The sequence below is a fragment of the Acanthaster planci genome, linkage group LG01 (assembly GCF_054643075.1).
Source record: "Acanthaster planci isolate LZ-2023a linkage group LG01, COTS_SCS, whole genome shotgun sequence".
NCBI classification, from domain to species: Eukaryota; Metazoa; Echinodermata; class Asteroidea; order Valvatida; family Acanthasteridae; genus Acanthaster; species Acanthaster planci.
This window is the reverse complement of record NC_141777.1, coordinates 11,864,104-11,880,486: the sequence shown is the minus strand read 5'-3', so window position 1 is coordinate 11,880,486 and position 16,383 is coordinate 11,864,104. Positions and strand designations below refer to the sequence as shown.

Here is a 16,383-nt window from a genome sequence, read left to right as displayed (position 1 = left end):
GTTGACACATAAAGAGGTTGATGTGTTCATGATATTAATGTACATCTATAATATATATTCTAAATAGCATATTTATGACTTTTGAAATTGTTTACATTATTTGCGTGATATTGAATGCATTTAAGTCGTTGGAAGTCTGAAAAAATTCTTTACAATCTACTTATTTTTTTTGCTCACCACAGAAAGTGGGGTGTGATTCAATAGCTCATCCCCACATTAACAAGTGTGTAGGGGATGTATTCCCCCCCTCGGGATGGACACACAATGTTGTGTGGGTTCAAGTTTGTAATGGTAACAGTAGTGCTGATATTAAAATACGAGTGATGCATGATGGTATATTCCGCTGCAGAGTCTTCTGAAGAAAACAACAAAGAAAAAAAATAATTAAAAAAATGGTCACACAAGAGTACTGTTTGAATCTATCGCAACAAGTGAGCAAGGCACTATTGAGATAATTTACTGTATCTTGAAAACCCATTTTGAAGGCGATTCATGGCGTTGGGGTGTGGAATCAAAACTGCTAGCGCGTAAACAGCTTGTCACAAAATCCCTTGACAATTATGCATTTGTTTAAAGCAGATTAAGAAGACAGTCAGAAGAATTACCATTGCTCGTACATGGCTTAATTCCATCTATTCGGGCATTTGTTTCTAAAGAACCAATGAAATGGCAAAATGTTCCTAGTAAATATAACTCTTGGGAGGCAGCAAAAAATCTGAAGCCGCATGCACTGATAGTTTAAAGACAAAGAAACGTTAGAATTTGAATTAAAAGTCCAGTGTGTTACTGTGTATAACCAAATATTGGTACGTATATTGAAACTGGACGTATGTTGTGAAGGAAAGTATTTTTTTTTAATTCACGCAGTATGTTGCCGGCGTCACCAAGAAGTATTATAAAAAAGAGGTCTGAATAATAAGCATTATAATTATAAGTAATTAATTTCCTCGGAATTAGATATAGACTCTTGAACCTTGCCGAGTATAGGCCTTATTAAAGTAGAAATAGATAACATTATTGTGGCTGTTAATGGTGTTTTCAATTTGTCGGATATTTATACTGAATTACATTAATCTGAAACAAGAAGGCATTTAACCTTTTGAATCGAAAACAATATTAAGGACGCAGCCACCTTTTTGGCTCAGACATAAACCGACTGACATTAGTGCAAGATCGCCTTTTCTGGAAAAGTGCATACGGACAAACAGCTAGCTCATCCCCAGAGCTTACCCCTTATAATGCACTGCGACTTGTGAAAAAACAAGATCGGACACACAGAATTCACAGTCAAGCGTACAATTTGGTGCACAATTCTTCACGCGTCTCGTAACAAGACGCTGTTTAATTTTGCATTACTTTGTCATATATAGCTAAACTGATCAGAAAGTGAAATTATGATAAATTCAAAATGTTAAAGTTCAGTTACCATTTGAAAAGCTACAAATGAATTCTATTTGATGCAAATATTCCAGGTTATCTGTCAGTTAAAATTATTCAGACACAGGAGTCAGTAATTTTAAGACTATGACAAGCCTTCCTTAACAAAATTCATTACTTTTAAAGGCAAATTGTGACTACTTCCACTGCACGGTTGACTGAATAATGGTCTAACGGCCAAGCCTGTATAATAGCAAGGTTGCTGATTTTGCCACCTGTTGTCTGGTTAGTTTCCACAGTAGGCCTAAATGGCAAATAAGAGACATGGCGGCTATACGGTTACGGAGTTAAACGTTGAAGTTACTATTCTACTCCTGGATAACCCTCCTCCAGGAAGGCTTAACGCCGACTCAAAACTTGTCAATTCCTAAATTGAATCATGTAAAACCGCAGATTTGCAATAGTTAAATCCAAATATCTTGTTTCACCCCAAGCTGCACTGAGCAAAAATCCGTGGATCATTACTCCAAGGTTCTGCTCTGGATAATGCAAAGGGTTTGGTTGGATGAGCAGAAGTTTCTCACTATAAGAGTAGAATTCTCTGGAGTCAGCTCACGCCCCACTCACCATGTTTTGAGCCTAGTCTGTGCGTGGGATTTCTGAAGTTAAAAAAATCTGAAACACCGTGTAAGAGTTTAAAAAAGGGAGGTTTTCAAAACATACATTATTTTCAATGTGTAACCTTGGTACCTTGGTTGAACATTTTTGACTACATTTCCATGATTTGACATGTTAACAGTCTAATATTCAGTGTGCCCTCCCTTATTTCTGTTCGCTTAAACTGCTTTTTTTTTTACCCAAGCTGCCTTACAGATAAAATGTCATACAAGACCTGCCTTTGCAAAAGCATTTCATTCAAGTTGGTATATAGCACTACACTGATGTTATGCACCACTGTAAAATTATGTTAAGTTATCATTCAGTGAGACAGTGTAATGTAGGCCCAGTGACAGAAATACCAATAAAATTCAAGGTGGCCTTAAACTTTTGCAAATGACTGTAAACTCCAGCACGGCTTCAGCTTCTCATGGATAGAGCTACTGGCATGAGTGAGAATTCTGTGGGATGGGGATATATTATCCCCAATTAAAATGTATTCACTGACACTCAAAAGGGAGGAAAAAACACACCAGGAAGCCACGAGTACCTACTTTGGATGTCGAGTAATAGGCCTACATCGCCCTCTATAGTGTCATATGGTAATCCATGGCCAGACAGGTAACCCCTTAACAATTTTCCAATCCCATTCCCCCAATTCGCGCCAGTGGCTATTGGTGTTGACCAGTAAGGGCCCCTATTTGCCCAAACTGCAGGCAGACAGCAGTATCCCGGGGGAGGGTTGACGGATTTTATTAATATATATTGGTTTTTTTGTTACAAAGAATTTACTAGGCCTATCAGATATTACCTCCAAACCCCTACGAAAACATCAACATGAAATGAAAGCCAGGATGTTGGGACCATGAATAAGACCTTTGATTTTTCTCCCAAACAACATGTTGAATGAGCCAAATCGCCACTGCGCCATCAAAAGCTAGACAGGGCCTACACTGCTAGACAAGCCTTTGGTTAGTTTGCATCATGACCACTAATACATTTCCCAAACGTAGGGAATATTTTTATCCAATGATGTAATGTTAATATCCATATTTAAGTAACTATCAGCGAGAGAAGGCAAGGGTTCTTGACCTACTGTTTTCTAATTTTGTACAATTCAACCTTTATCTACACTTCAGGTCCTATTGGCGCGCAAAGAAGTCTCCAGCATAAATAACCTAACAATTGTCAAGGTCTGTCAGTCGACGTCATCTGAAAGGGCACATGTTATTCTATAGAATGATGAACGTTTAATATCGTTATTTCATGTAGTTAGGGAAATATCTGCGAAAGAAGGAGAGACTTCTTAACCTACCGCTTGCTGTTTTTGTGCAATTCCACATTTCTCCGGTCCTGTTCCCACGCAAAAAAGTCTGCATATATTCGAGTATAAATGACCTGAAAATTGTCCTAACTAGTCAATCGTGGTGGCATCTGAAATTGCACTTTCCAAAAGTGTGAAGGCGAGAGCTTGACTTAAATTTGTACAATTCAATCTTTATCCACACTTTTGGTCCTTACGTACAGTCGGCACTTGCAAGGGTCGACTTTCGTCGTGTCATTTCAAGCCTCAATTTCCATTGTACCACCGTTAGGGAGGTTCGTGTGTAGTCAATTCAGGTCTAACCAGTCCAGTAAATTAAGTACAATACCAGACTGAAGAAACACAAACACAAGGGTCTCAACTGAAGCATTAATTGAAAGAAGGGTGCAAACATTCGAGAACGAATACATTACCAATAATAAACACATATTGATGGTAGTTGTTGGGTGTCCTCAAGGTGTCATGGCTCTGTAGTTGAGTTTTTGAGTAACTAGTAAGTATTTACCATAAGCTTATATAAGTTTCATTTATTTTGAAAGCTCTTTCTTTCCTCTTTCACCGATTACCAGAAAGTTGATGTCCATTTCACATAATAAACTGGCATTTAAAGTCAAATTAGCCCTGGTGTTCTTTAGCGCGGCCCCTGATTCTTCCCAACAAGCTTGGCATGTGAAAAACATGGAGTCTACATGCACGTAAATCATTAGCTTCTCTCAACCTCTAACAAATCCACATAGGCCTACCCGCAGTGCAGTGAATTTTTCCAAGGGTCAAGCCATGGTTTTTGTAGCAACATTTGACCCGTCATTTTGACACCTGATACTAATTATTTTAAAATCAAACATACCGCTTTCCCATCTGTTCCGTTGGAGAGCTTAGTCAAAATGTAGACACATTTTCCACGAACGTCCCGGATGTACTTTGGCCGACATGCGTGAGGCCGTGAAATTCAACTCATACATCACAGTGAGTTGAAATAGAAGTGCGTCCCTGCTTAAAAAAAGAGATGAAACCATAGAATAAAAACATTGACACCCTGATGAGTTTTTTCTACATGCATGATGCCAAAACAGATCAGGCATAGGAAGCCCGAGTGAGATTCAGATTGTGCGAAAAATATCCCGCCTCTTTTAGAGTCGGTGTTGGTATATAATCATGTGTATTACATGTAGTTGAGGTTAAAATGTTTAATAATATTTTTTGTAAAGGTAAATGTATGATATGATTTTTTTTGGTAAAATCATTGAATAATTACAGGGAGGGAGTTATGTAAAACGAATCAAATCGGTTAGATGATACGATAAATAATGGACTCTCTAATGAGAAATGGATTCTCAAATGAGAAAAGGGGCGATTGGTAAAGCCAAAGTAAATGGAAAATGCCAGTTTTGTGTTGTGTGAAGTAGAGTAGAGGTTCAAATTTAGTGCATGTGACGTGTCCATTGTTGAAGTCATCTTATGTAGCGGTGTCATCATGATCCCTGGGGATGATGCTGTACCCATTGTGAGATAATATGTTGTTTGATCTGGTTGGTTGAAAATAGGTTTCACGTGAATCCCTGGGGCTACGACACCTTGTTTGTTATATCACTTTTGGTGCCTAATTTATTTCCTTAATGTGCTAATTAGCACATTAAGCACAAGTATAGCCGTGTAAGGGTGGGTGAACACACGTGCGCCTGAGTGTCGGCGAGGTTCCAAGTTGTTGGTGCATAATGGTGCAATTTATTTTTCGTGCCCTGCGTCACCTCTTCTTATGGTGTACTGTTTAGTGTGGCGCGTAACTGACATTTATTCAAGTTAAAGCGGTCTCTTTTGATTATTGCAAGGTATCCCAAAATGGATATTAAGATTTTAGTAAATCGTATTTGAGATAGCTTGAAATCCATTTTACGATATCTCAAATTCATTTCTAGATATCTTATAATCTGTTTGAAGATATGTCTAATTTATTTGGAGATATCTTGAAATAGATGTACAGATATCTGAAATCTGTTTTTACAATATCTGACAAATGGATTTCAAAATATCCTGAGATCGAATTGTAGATATCTTGAAAGTAATTTAAAGATATCTTGAAAACGATTTCAAGGTATCTTGAAAACGATTTCAAGATGTCTTCAAAACGAAAATATCTTAAAATACATTTAGAGAGGTCTTAACATCATTTGGAGATATCTTGAATATGAGTTCAAGATATCTTGAAATTGATTTTAAGATATCTTGGAATCAATGAAAAGACATGTCAAAGGCCTTAATCAAAGGCTTTGAGAGTCGAGAGTTTTTCAAGTTATCTTGAAATAATCAAAAGAGACCGCTTTAACTTGAATAAATGCCACTTATGCACGCCATAATTTATAAATTCATAAATTTGAATTTAGTAGCGTATGTCATATTTTATTGAAAAAAAAAGGAAAAAAAAGAGAGCAAAATCTACATATAGGAACTGCGCTCACATGATAAGTATAATCCTAAAATTTCTCACTCTTTAATTATCTGGCCGATCCTTCTTCCAATTTCTGACCAATTTCTTTTTAAGAAATCTCCAAGCAGTCTCCCACCCCTCCAGGCAATATTTGTCAACAATTGTACTACTGCAAGTTTGACCACGGGTTTAGGTAGTTTACCACGCAGCCTGCATTATATTATTACCCTCAGAATATTCCATCTTCAGTCTTCCGTCGGTCCAGTCTTCCTCGGTTACCATCACACTTTCAGTGATATCAGTCTGTGTTTCTAAAATAAAGCACTAGTGCTGTAGATCCTACTATCATTGTGACAGTGCCTTTTCTTCAACTCTGTTTGGCCACTCGCATTTCCCATCGGATCCGCATATTACATTAGCAAGCTCGTACAGGTCTATTGGCTCTGAGCGGAACAAAAGAGGACGTGTTTGTAAATTAAATTAAAAGTCTTTTCACTTTCTTTTCAAACTTCTATTCATTAACCGACGACCTCTGAAGATATTTATTTCCACTTAAGGTCAACCCTGAAATGCAGTCTTGAAGTCCCTCGCCATTTTGAAATATTGATGCCTACACATCCCGAAAAGTAGACCGTTTTCAGACACCGATTTCTTCCAAATATCACTGAGACGCTAACTTGTATACTCTTTAAGTTACCCGTCTAAATTTTACTTTTCTACAAATCTTCAAGTTCCTGGGCTGCAAAATGCTCAATTTCGTAGAGGATTTGCGTGCACACAAATTGTGATTTGGCTCGCGAGAGCAAACAGTTTTCGGCCTATTTACTCTCCTGCATCCTTTAGAAAACGCCAGTTTTGACAATTTTCCCGAAAACGTGTAAAACAGAGGGGAAAAAGGTTCCAATATCGGTTTGGGGTGAAAAATTGGAAAAGGTTGTCTCTCATCCAGGTTATGGGCCTATGACCTTAGGGCTTATAGTGCATAACTGCGTAGTTTGGCCGTTAGGCTAACGTCTGTGAATTTCCAACTTTTTCAACTGCTGGAAATAATCGCATGTGACTGCAAGCTAGGGTCAATTTCTGCTGCGCTGATAAGCGTCAGGGTTTTGCCGACTGTAGGTTCGCAATTCGCAAACAGGGTTTACCCTTGACCGGGGTTGGGCGCAGTACAGTACTCATGTTTTGAAACTTAAACTCTATGCTGGACCAATCAGGCCTTTGAGTTTCAAAATTTGGGCAAGCAGCCCATCGCTCTCCTATCTTGTAATAGCACATTACACCCACCAGTCAAAATATTTGAATCGACCAAAATTTTTCAGACAAGCCAGTGATTGTTTCCCAATCCATCAGCCTTGAATATGGAAATGAAATTTGCTCAAGTTACTAAATGGCGCTGACTTGAAAAAAAAAGGAATTTCATCTATAATTGTACGTTTTTAGAATAAAATAAAAGATTTCAAAACATTTCACATGCATGAGAAAAGGTATTCAGAGCGGTTTCTCAACTTGGTTGAGTGCCAGTACTATCAAAAACAAAGCTGTCCGTTATATGTACGTGATTACTTTACTCCGCCCAACTGTGCCACCCTTGGATCTGTTACTTCTTAACCATAAACAATCACTAGATACGCTACTGCTTTTATATTGAGATCACTTATAATAGAAGAAATGTAACCCGAACACGGTTGGGATCCATTTTTATTTTCTATGTAGGAGATTAAGATTACAAATGAAGCCTGAAAACAGCATCAATCCCTTTGGTCACTGTATTCAAACCTAGAAAATTGCCTCGTGGGTTCTGGGTCCCCAGGGACGTGAAAAAAATGCGGCGAGGGGGGGAAACAAAAGTTATGCGGTGTTGACCAAGCATTCAGGCGCACGGACTCCTGAAATTCGCTACGAATCGCAGTTACCGGCTTCCATATAGGACTCTTCTGGGTCTCGGGTTCCCGGCCCACCGCACTTCCTCCCTGCCCATCCATTTAACCCAAAAGGGTTTGAGCGACCATGCAAGGGAGGAAACGAGACAAGCCCCTAAGCCCTGGCCGCCGAGTCGGCCATACGTCTCGAACCTGTACTAAGGCGCTCACCTGGACTTCACGGACAGTCCCAACAGAAGAGCTTACCCGGTAGGCTAAGGTACTGATGGTATTTGACAGGGTGAATTTAGCGTCTCTTATAGCTACTTTCTGACAGCAAGCGCTGGGAAAATAAAAAGATACCGCTGGGATTCGAACCCACCGACTATCGATGTGAAAACCGCGCCCTTAACCATTTGGCCATTTCAAAGAAGTTGCATTTGGCTGTTCATATCAACTTAAGGAGATAACAAAACCATTAACCTTACTGTATAGAGAATGTTTCTACGTAAAGACTGAGTGACCAAAATTCTACAGTAGTGCATCACGTAGCCAAAAATACACATAAAACAATGGTCGTCAACATGAAATGTTTTTCCTGACAGCTTCTCCTTAGTATTTCATAAACGCGCGCATTAACACGGGCAAGTGCCCGTACCGTGCACGTCTGGACACCCGTCTACATGCATGAACTATTAGGTTAATGGCACTCGATTTTTTTCTCCTTTTTTAGGGGGGGGCGTTTTCCTTATTTGCACAAAATGACAGCCGAAGGTTGGATCAGGACCCCAATAGTTCTGCTAAATAATATGTTAAGTGGTGGATCTGATTTGTGGTGTAGTTCTCAAGACACATTCCCCTGCCCCCCGAATGGTGCCTCTTAAAGTGAATTTCTTCTCTATAAATATGTAATTGAAAATTGCGTAATTTTCCTGTCATGTTATAATTCATTTTTAACATGTGGACCTTAAGTTGTCGTATTTTCAGTAGTGTGAAATGTCAGTGCGCTTCTTCCTATCAATACTATCTTGCGTTGAGGATTTCTCCCGGGGTAGCATCACAGTTGTGCCATGAATATGGAAAAACTCGTAGCATGAAAAACAAAAAGGCAATAAAACACCCTTTGAAAATCTTGAGACAAAGTTGAAAGTAAGGTTAACTGAGACAGAAAGGTGCTCGTTGAAGTTTTACATTAAAGAAATTGATTGTAAGCTGTCCTTTGTTGCAAATTCAAATTGTCAAAATGTAACTTGATACAAGATATGTTGTCAGTGAATATTCAAACTGTATACATCACATGATCGCGTCATCTTTTTATGCCATTTCGCACATGTCAGTCTGAGAGCCAGTGTTGGAACAAAGGGTTTGATCCAAGACTTTGACCCACAAGCCTTACGTCCAAAGCTTTATTTACCCCGAAGGTCAAGGTCCTGCATTGTACTACGTCTGTAAATCATGTCACATCATATCATGACTTGAGTATCGTCGGATTGGCAGTTGTTCTCAATGCCGGCCAAAATAAATTTGTTATTTTATTACAGTGATATCAAATCGTCGCTTGTCCCAATGCTACGTAACTGTTATACAGTATAAAATTTTGCCGTCGCGTCGTGCCGTTACTGCATCGTATTATCCTGCCGTTGTGTCGCAATTTGGTGTCCGATCAAGCCTTGCCTTGTGCCGTCTTGTTTGCACATTGTGCTGTTGCGTTGTGCCGTCGCAACGCGCGTTTGCGTCATGCCGGCGAGCTGTCGCGTCGTGCTATTGCAGTGTCGAGTCTTTGTCCTGCTGTCGCCTCAAATTTGTGGAAAATAGACGCACCCTTACAGACGTCGCCCTGTTCCTACAGACTCATTAAAAATATCTATAGACCGACAATAGAGGCCGCAAGAGCGTAGTCTCTATGCTCGAGTTCGGGCGTCCTGTTCTTGACACGGGTTTCTTGTTCTCGCGCTCAAACGGCGGGAACACGACTCAAGAACACTGTTCTCGGAACAGAAGCACACACTACCTCGTCGTCAGGTTTTTACAGGAACACACGGAAGAACTCGTGAGATTTTCATTTTTGAACCAGCCGCAAAAAATAGCGAAATGGCTCACAAAGCCAGAGACAATTTTTTGTTATTTTCCATAACAAAGAAATGAATGTTCCTTTTTAAACAGAAAATAACTCTGTCAAATTTTCTAAAGTTTACTTTAAAAGAACGTACATGGATGCCGCCATGTTGCATGCAACAACCAGCGATGACTGGTTGTACGTTCCCGGCGTTCGAGCGTCCGACTAACGAGCGCCAAATTGAGCTGTTCGTGAACATACAAGAACAAGCCTCCCGAACTCAGCCTCTGGTTGCACTCACAGGTTATTTATGTCTATGGTTGCACTACAGCAAATACGTGCCCATAGAAAACAGCGCAAAATCGGACCGAAATGGTGCCGCGCCGCCTTTTGACTCTCGTGGAGAGGTTGGCCTCCATTTTTCAGCAGTAACACTATGCACTCAGCTCTGAATGTAGCCGCCCGCCTCTATCCAAAATAGGCCCGCAATTTGGAGCTTTTTGTGAAAGAAATCCCCGAACAATACCTTTCAGTCCTAAATTCGCGATCTATAGAAATATTTCCACGTTCCCTCCTGATTATGGCATGCCTTATTGTAATATCCCCGAGAGATCACAAAATATTAATGAGCTCGCGCGCAGAAATACATGGAACATGGTGGAATAGATAAATACCCTAACTTCAAAACATTAGGAAAAATACTCACGAGAATCTCAGGCGTTTCAAATGCACTTCAAATTAAAGCCCAGTTCATAATTTTCAAATTTCCATTCATTAACCGATGATCTCTGAAAATATTTGTTCGAATTTTATCGCTGGAATATTCTTTAACTGTGCATAATTAAATTCCTTATACCGAGGGGTGAATTTGGCCACGCTTTTTGATTTAGTCACGGGCCGTCTGTTGCACAGACATATAAACGCATAGACCACCGGGTCCTATTCAAAACTACAGGGGTTTTTCGCGACCTGCGCGGCGCCCGTCTAAAATCAAAACTACGAGGCAAACTCACCCCTCGATATAGGGAATTTACGCACAGTTAAAAAATTCCAGCCATAAAATTCTACGAAGCCATTTTGATTGCCAAAAAACCCTCTAACTTAATCTGGCCCAGAGGGATTCAAAACAACAGTGTGGTTGGAACAGTTGAAAAGAAGAGATAGCTGTACCCGGCCGGGAAGAGCAAAAAAGGCGAACGTATTTGGGAGCACGTGTAAAAAAAGTACAGGCCATACTTTTTTTTTTAAATCATGGGTATACTATGGTGTACTATTTACGACAAACATTTCTCTCTCTGTAGCCTCCCTCCAGGCGACGCAACTACACGACGCGACGGTACGACGGCTCCCTTGCGGCGTGCCGTCGGGTCGCACCTTCGCCTTCTTGCCATTACGTTTGTATACACACGACACGTCGCGTCGTGCGTCGCGTCATGCCGTCGCCCGTCGCGTCGTGCTACTTTAGGTATTTTCCATGTTGCATTTTTTGCCGCCTAAACGTCGCCCCTTCTGTCGCCTGTCGCGTCGTGCTGTCGTGCGTCGCGTCGTAGATTGTGTCGTGCATCGCGTCGCCTGAAGCACGACGCAACGCACGACACGACGCACGACGCGACGCGTCGTGTGCTGTTGCCCTTTACTTCATGGTGTTTATAGAGGGTGCCTTTACTGTTTTCTTTCACCTTTCTTGCAAAGTACATGCTATTCGCTCTTTGGTGTTGATTTTTCATTGTTTTTATCTCATCGATTCATCGATTGGGATTAATTTCAGTCATATTTTATTGAAAGAAATGATAAAAGTGGACAAGAAAATCCGAATAAATAGGAACTGCTTTCTCAAAATAAGTGGAAACTGCAAGCTCAGAATTCGTCACTCCTTAATTTCCCAGTCAATGATTTCTTTTGTTTTCTCTAATTTCCGTCCAACGCGCTTGCAAAATACATGCCCTGAGCCGCAGGCGTTAATTTTTTTTTGGGGGGGGCTTTTTCATCCGTTCATCAAATTGAATTAGTTGTGTCATATTTTATCCCCCCAAAAAATGAAAACGAGCAAAAAGAAAATCTGCGTATGTAGGTGCTCTCACATAGTAAGTGTAAGCCCAGAATTCGTCACTTTTTTACCCGGCTGATCCTTGTTCGAATGTCTGTCCAATTTCTTTTTAAGACCGATGAAGTTCCCATTTGTGGTAAATTTGTAACCTTATAAATATTTCTCTGTGATCCGTGCCTGCAGTTTCCAAGTAGTTCTCTCACTCCTCCAGACAACTTGTCTACAATTCTACGACCGCAAGTTTGAGCACGGGTTTAGGTAGTTACCATCCAGCCTGCACTATATTATTACCCTCAGAATATTCAGTCTTCAGTCTTCCTCTAATTTAGTCTGCCTCGTTAACTTCATCAGCACCACACTTTCAATGATATTAGTCCGCCGGCGTGTTTTTAATTAAAACACTGTAGATCCTGCTACCGTTGTGACGGTGTCTTTTCTTCCTCTCTGTTTGGCCTCGCGCTTAATTTCTCATCAGATCTGCATGTTACATTTCTGCAAGCACGTTATACTGATTGACGTATTGTATCTTAGAATTGATTTACAATATTTATTAGAAAAATCACAAATAGATTAGGAGAAGCTAAAACATTGTAGTGGCTGACGTTAATGTTATATATTTCCTGGAGACAACGCCGATTAGTCGCGAAACTCTTTCTGATTACATTTAATTTACAAAAGAAAAAGAGTTTTCTTCAACAAATCACTCTTAATGAAAACACAAAGTTAGAAAGAATCCTCGAAAGAGAACAACAGAATCATGGCCTGGTACCTATGGCATGTACTGTGCAAGCAAGGGTCGGGGGAAGGAAATGAAAGAAAACAGTAAAGGCGCCCTCTATAAGCACCATGAAGCGTCGTGCGTCGTGTCGTGCGTCGCGTCGTGCTTCAGGCGACGCAATACACGACACGATGCACGACGCGACGCACGACAGCTCGACACGACGGGCGACGGAAGGGGCGACGTTTAGGCGGCAAAAAATGCAACATGGAAAGGACCTAAAGTAGCACGACGCGACGGGCGACGGCACGACGCGACGCGTCGTGTGTGTACAAAAGTAATGGCAAGAAGGCGAAGGTGCGAACTGACGGCACGATGCAAGGGAGCCGTCGTGCCGTCGCGTCGTCTGGTCGCGTCGCCTGGAGGGAGGCTAAAGAGAGAGAGAAATCTTTGTCGTAAATAGTACACCATAGTATACGCCCAAGAATTGGCGGTCTATGCGTTTTTGTCTGCGGTCTGTGGTACCAATCATAGACTTAACCAACGGGTTGTCAATAACGCCCTCTTTTGATATGCATGGCGAGGATAATGATCAACCGTTGCCAACGAGCATGGGACCGGTTGCTACGTGTAAATAAAGAGCGTCCTCAATTGACAATATTGAAGCGTTCACCTTGTACGAAGTTATACCAAAGATTGTATAGCGCCGCGCAGATTGTATAGCGCCGCTGCGCGGCGCTATACAATCTTTGGTTATACATGTACGTGTACGGTGTAAGCCTAGTTTTCTTTCCCGGACTTTTGAAAAAGTTCTACAACATGTCCAAGAATACGGCCCAGAGCGTTGGCAGTGACAAGTCAAACATGTATGAGATCAACGTGCAACGAGAATCGTGGTGCACGGTGGAGATGAATAGTCGGCAGGACTGGTGCAGAGCCGAGCGGAAACACAGCAAGAACGCTTTCAAAAGCACCGTGTTCAGCGAAGGACAGTCACAGCCCGAAAGCGATTCCCGCTGTTCCTTTGAAGTTAACGACAAGACGCACATGGAGCGGAGGCATTTCCCGAACAAATCATGTAAGTTCTTGTGGGACATTGTGAGCTCGATTACCATACAAAAAAAAAGGAGCAAGCATTGCCCCTTTTCCTTCCCACAATGCCTTTCTACTATTGTGCAAAATCACCCATGCAGTATTTGCGATAAGACTTAGGCCTGGGCCTGTGTAGGCCGACAGGGTGTTGGTCACCTTGCTCCATTTGAATCTGAAAATTGCCTTTTGCCTTGTCTTTCTGGCCACTAGTACAAGGTTTCCGTTTCCACTTTGGCCCACTGAGTTGTCAGGTTGTGCTTGATTGTTTTTGAAAATGTTGATAGCAACGAGCAGCCCCCAACAGAATTAGGCCCCTATGATGATTTCAGATGTAAAATCACTAAATGACAAATTTGGCATAACCAATGCCCCTTCTGTATAGATGGTGTGGATTAACACGTCAGAATTGCATTACACCAAATATGCCCCATAGAAAACAGTGATAGCGCCACCTGTTGACTCTTGGGAAGAGGGTGCCCTCCATTTTTCAATGGAAATTCAGTTATGGCCAGATGATCACTTTTGTTTCAATTTTATGGGGGTCAGCCACAATTTTTATTTTACTTGCCTTTCCCCAAAGATACCCCTAAAATAGTAGTAAAACTATACTGTACGGTTCGTGTATGTGCTTAGCTCTGAATATAGCTGCCTGCCTCTATCCAAAATAGGCCCGCAATCTGGGGCTTTTTGTGAAAGAAATAACCCAAACTGGAAACTGGAAATCAGTCCCAAATTCGAGATTTATAGAAATATTTCTATGATTCTTCCTGATTTTGACATGTCTTATTGTAAACATCCCGTGGGAAAATTAAAATGTTAATGAGTTCGCGCGCGCATAAATACAATGATTTGGTGGAATTCACCCTTAGCCCTGTGACAGTGGATTTCATAATAAAATGGAACTAATGAAAGAAAGGATATACAATTGATTTAAACTTTCGTCAAACTTTCCCCCATTTTCTCTCATGGATCGGCTCCGGTCTTTTCTTCCATTTCAGTCCTTCCATTTGAAACATTTCACGATAGGAGCAGTAAAGTTTTTGGAATCCATTACCAACAGACTTGACTTGTAAATTAGACAGGAACACAAAATTGAATTTTAATTAAAAAAACACAACAAAGACATCACCAGGCAGCGAGAGATCATCTTACCAGTGTGCACTGTCTGATACTTGAGATTGCTTGACATTACAAATGCAATATTCACATTACGTGATCGATAAAGAGTTGAAGTAAACCAAAGGTTTCGATAACTAGTATATTTTGATGCAACCAAGTATGTGCATTACAACTTTTTTCAACATAACTTCGCTCCTAAAGGCAAAGACCATCGCTGACTTTGCCAAATCGAAAGAATTAGATAAATTTGTTGCCTGGCCATGTTACTCTGTATTGCATTACTTTGCATAGGCTTGTAGGCAGAGATCTTATTGACGATTATGTACATGTAAGCTTTTCTTTGGCAAATTTCCTAAATTGGAATCTTTTGGGCATTAACCGTCCAGGTTGCAGCATCTGCCTATAAGTTCAAACTAAAAGTAATAACGTTTACACCGGGGGTGAAGTGGTAACCTGTAGGGTGAAATGGGGCAAAGTGGGTATAGTGCAAATTAATTGAGGATAAGTGGCATGTCTGGGGGGCACACATTTTTTCAGGGCAAAACGAGAAAAGAAGTTACAGCTGCATAGCTATTATTCACAGATTCCAAATGGAGCGGGCACATGCATCCACTTGGCAACCCCCCCCATTAGGGCAAAGTGAAATGGGGTGAAACTGTAAAGTCAGGTACTTCACCCAGAGCTCAAGCCCCTTTGTCTCTATGATTTAATTGATTTGGGTAATGCTTATCAAAATACATGTAATTGCTTATTCTACAGACTACAGCCATCTAGCAATTTAACTGCCAAAGAAACAGTGGGCCATGTGCAACACTTAAGTGAATGGGCAAGTTTCAAGTCATCTTCACTGGACACTGGGCTGACGAACTGGAACTTGGTCATACGTAAATCTGCTTAGTTTGAGAAGAATATGCTGGTGTGTGCTGACGCAGAATTAAACTTTCTACTGGCCTCAGTGTTAGATTTGTGGTCAGTTTTGTAGTCAAATCATCGCAAGGCCTCATGAGACTATCAAAAGACTTCCAAGAATTCCAGTCGGGCTATTTAAGCGCACTGCAACAAGAGCATCATTTATTTTACTTGTAACTGTTCGTGTGGACATCTTGAAGATACTGATTTTAGTTAATCAAGGGGGTAATACCTAATCTCTGTTTACTGCTGTATTATTATTGGAGGTTGGCTTTTATGACTTTAACTCTATGTTACTCTAACATGTATGTAGCTCTGGCCATACATAAGCACATGTACTGGGCGTACATTACTAGAAACTGGTTTCACTGTAATTTTCTTTAATCCTTTGAAACACTGCATAACCATGATACAATCAAAATGTACATATATTTTGCATATAAATTGCTTTTCATTTGTCTTTATTTTCTATAAAATGCTTGTGAGAAGTCATGTAAGGGGTGAGATTTGTCCAGAATTTCCTTGAATCCCAGATTTCTTAGCAACAGTTTCCTGATTTCAGGACCTTTCAACCAATCTTTCTTAATATCTTGAAATTCCTGAGTTGATCACTAAGGCATCTTACAAACTTAATATATAAGCTGATGTGGAATACAAGATATGGGTGGTTTTAGGACACTTTCAGGCAAACAAAAATGAATACTGCAGACTCTATGAGACCCTCAAAACCTCTGGTTATTATTTTGTAAGGATTTTATTTCCTACAATACAATGTGTAAACAATGTACATCAATAGCTGA

At 40.6% G+C, this 16,383-nt stretch overlaps 1 protein-coding gene across 1 annotated transcript; it reads left to right on the top strand.

The window, feature by feature from the left end:
- The first annotated feature begins 13,282 nt into the window (after positions 1–13,282).
- On the top strand, positions 13,283–15,700 carry LOC147800368 (protein SPATA45 homolog). The gene is made up of 2 exons (XM_087144255.1): positions 13,283–13,541; positions 15,434–15,700. The coding sequence occupies exons 1-2, from the start codon at positions 13,283–13,285 to the stop codon at positions 15,454–15,456; spliced, it is 282 nt and encodes a 93-aa protein (XP_087000381.1). The 3' UTR covers positions 15,457–15,700.
- Positions 15,701–16,383: the final 683 nt, after the last annotated feature.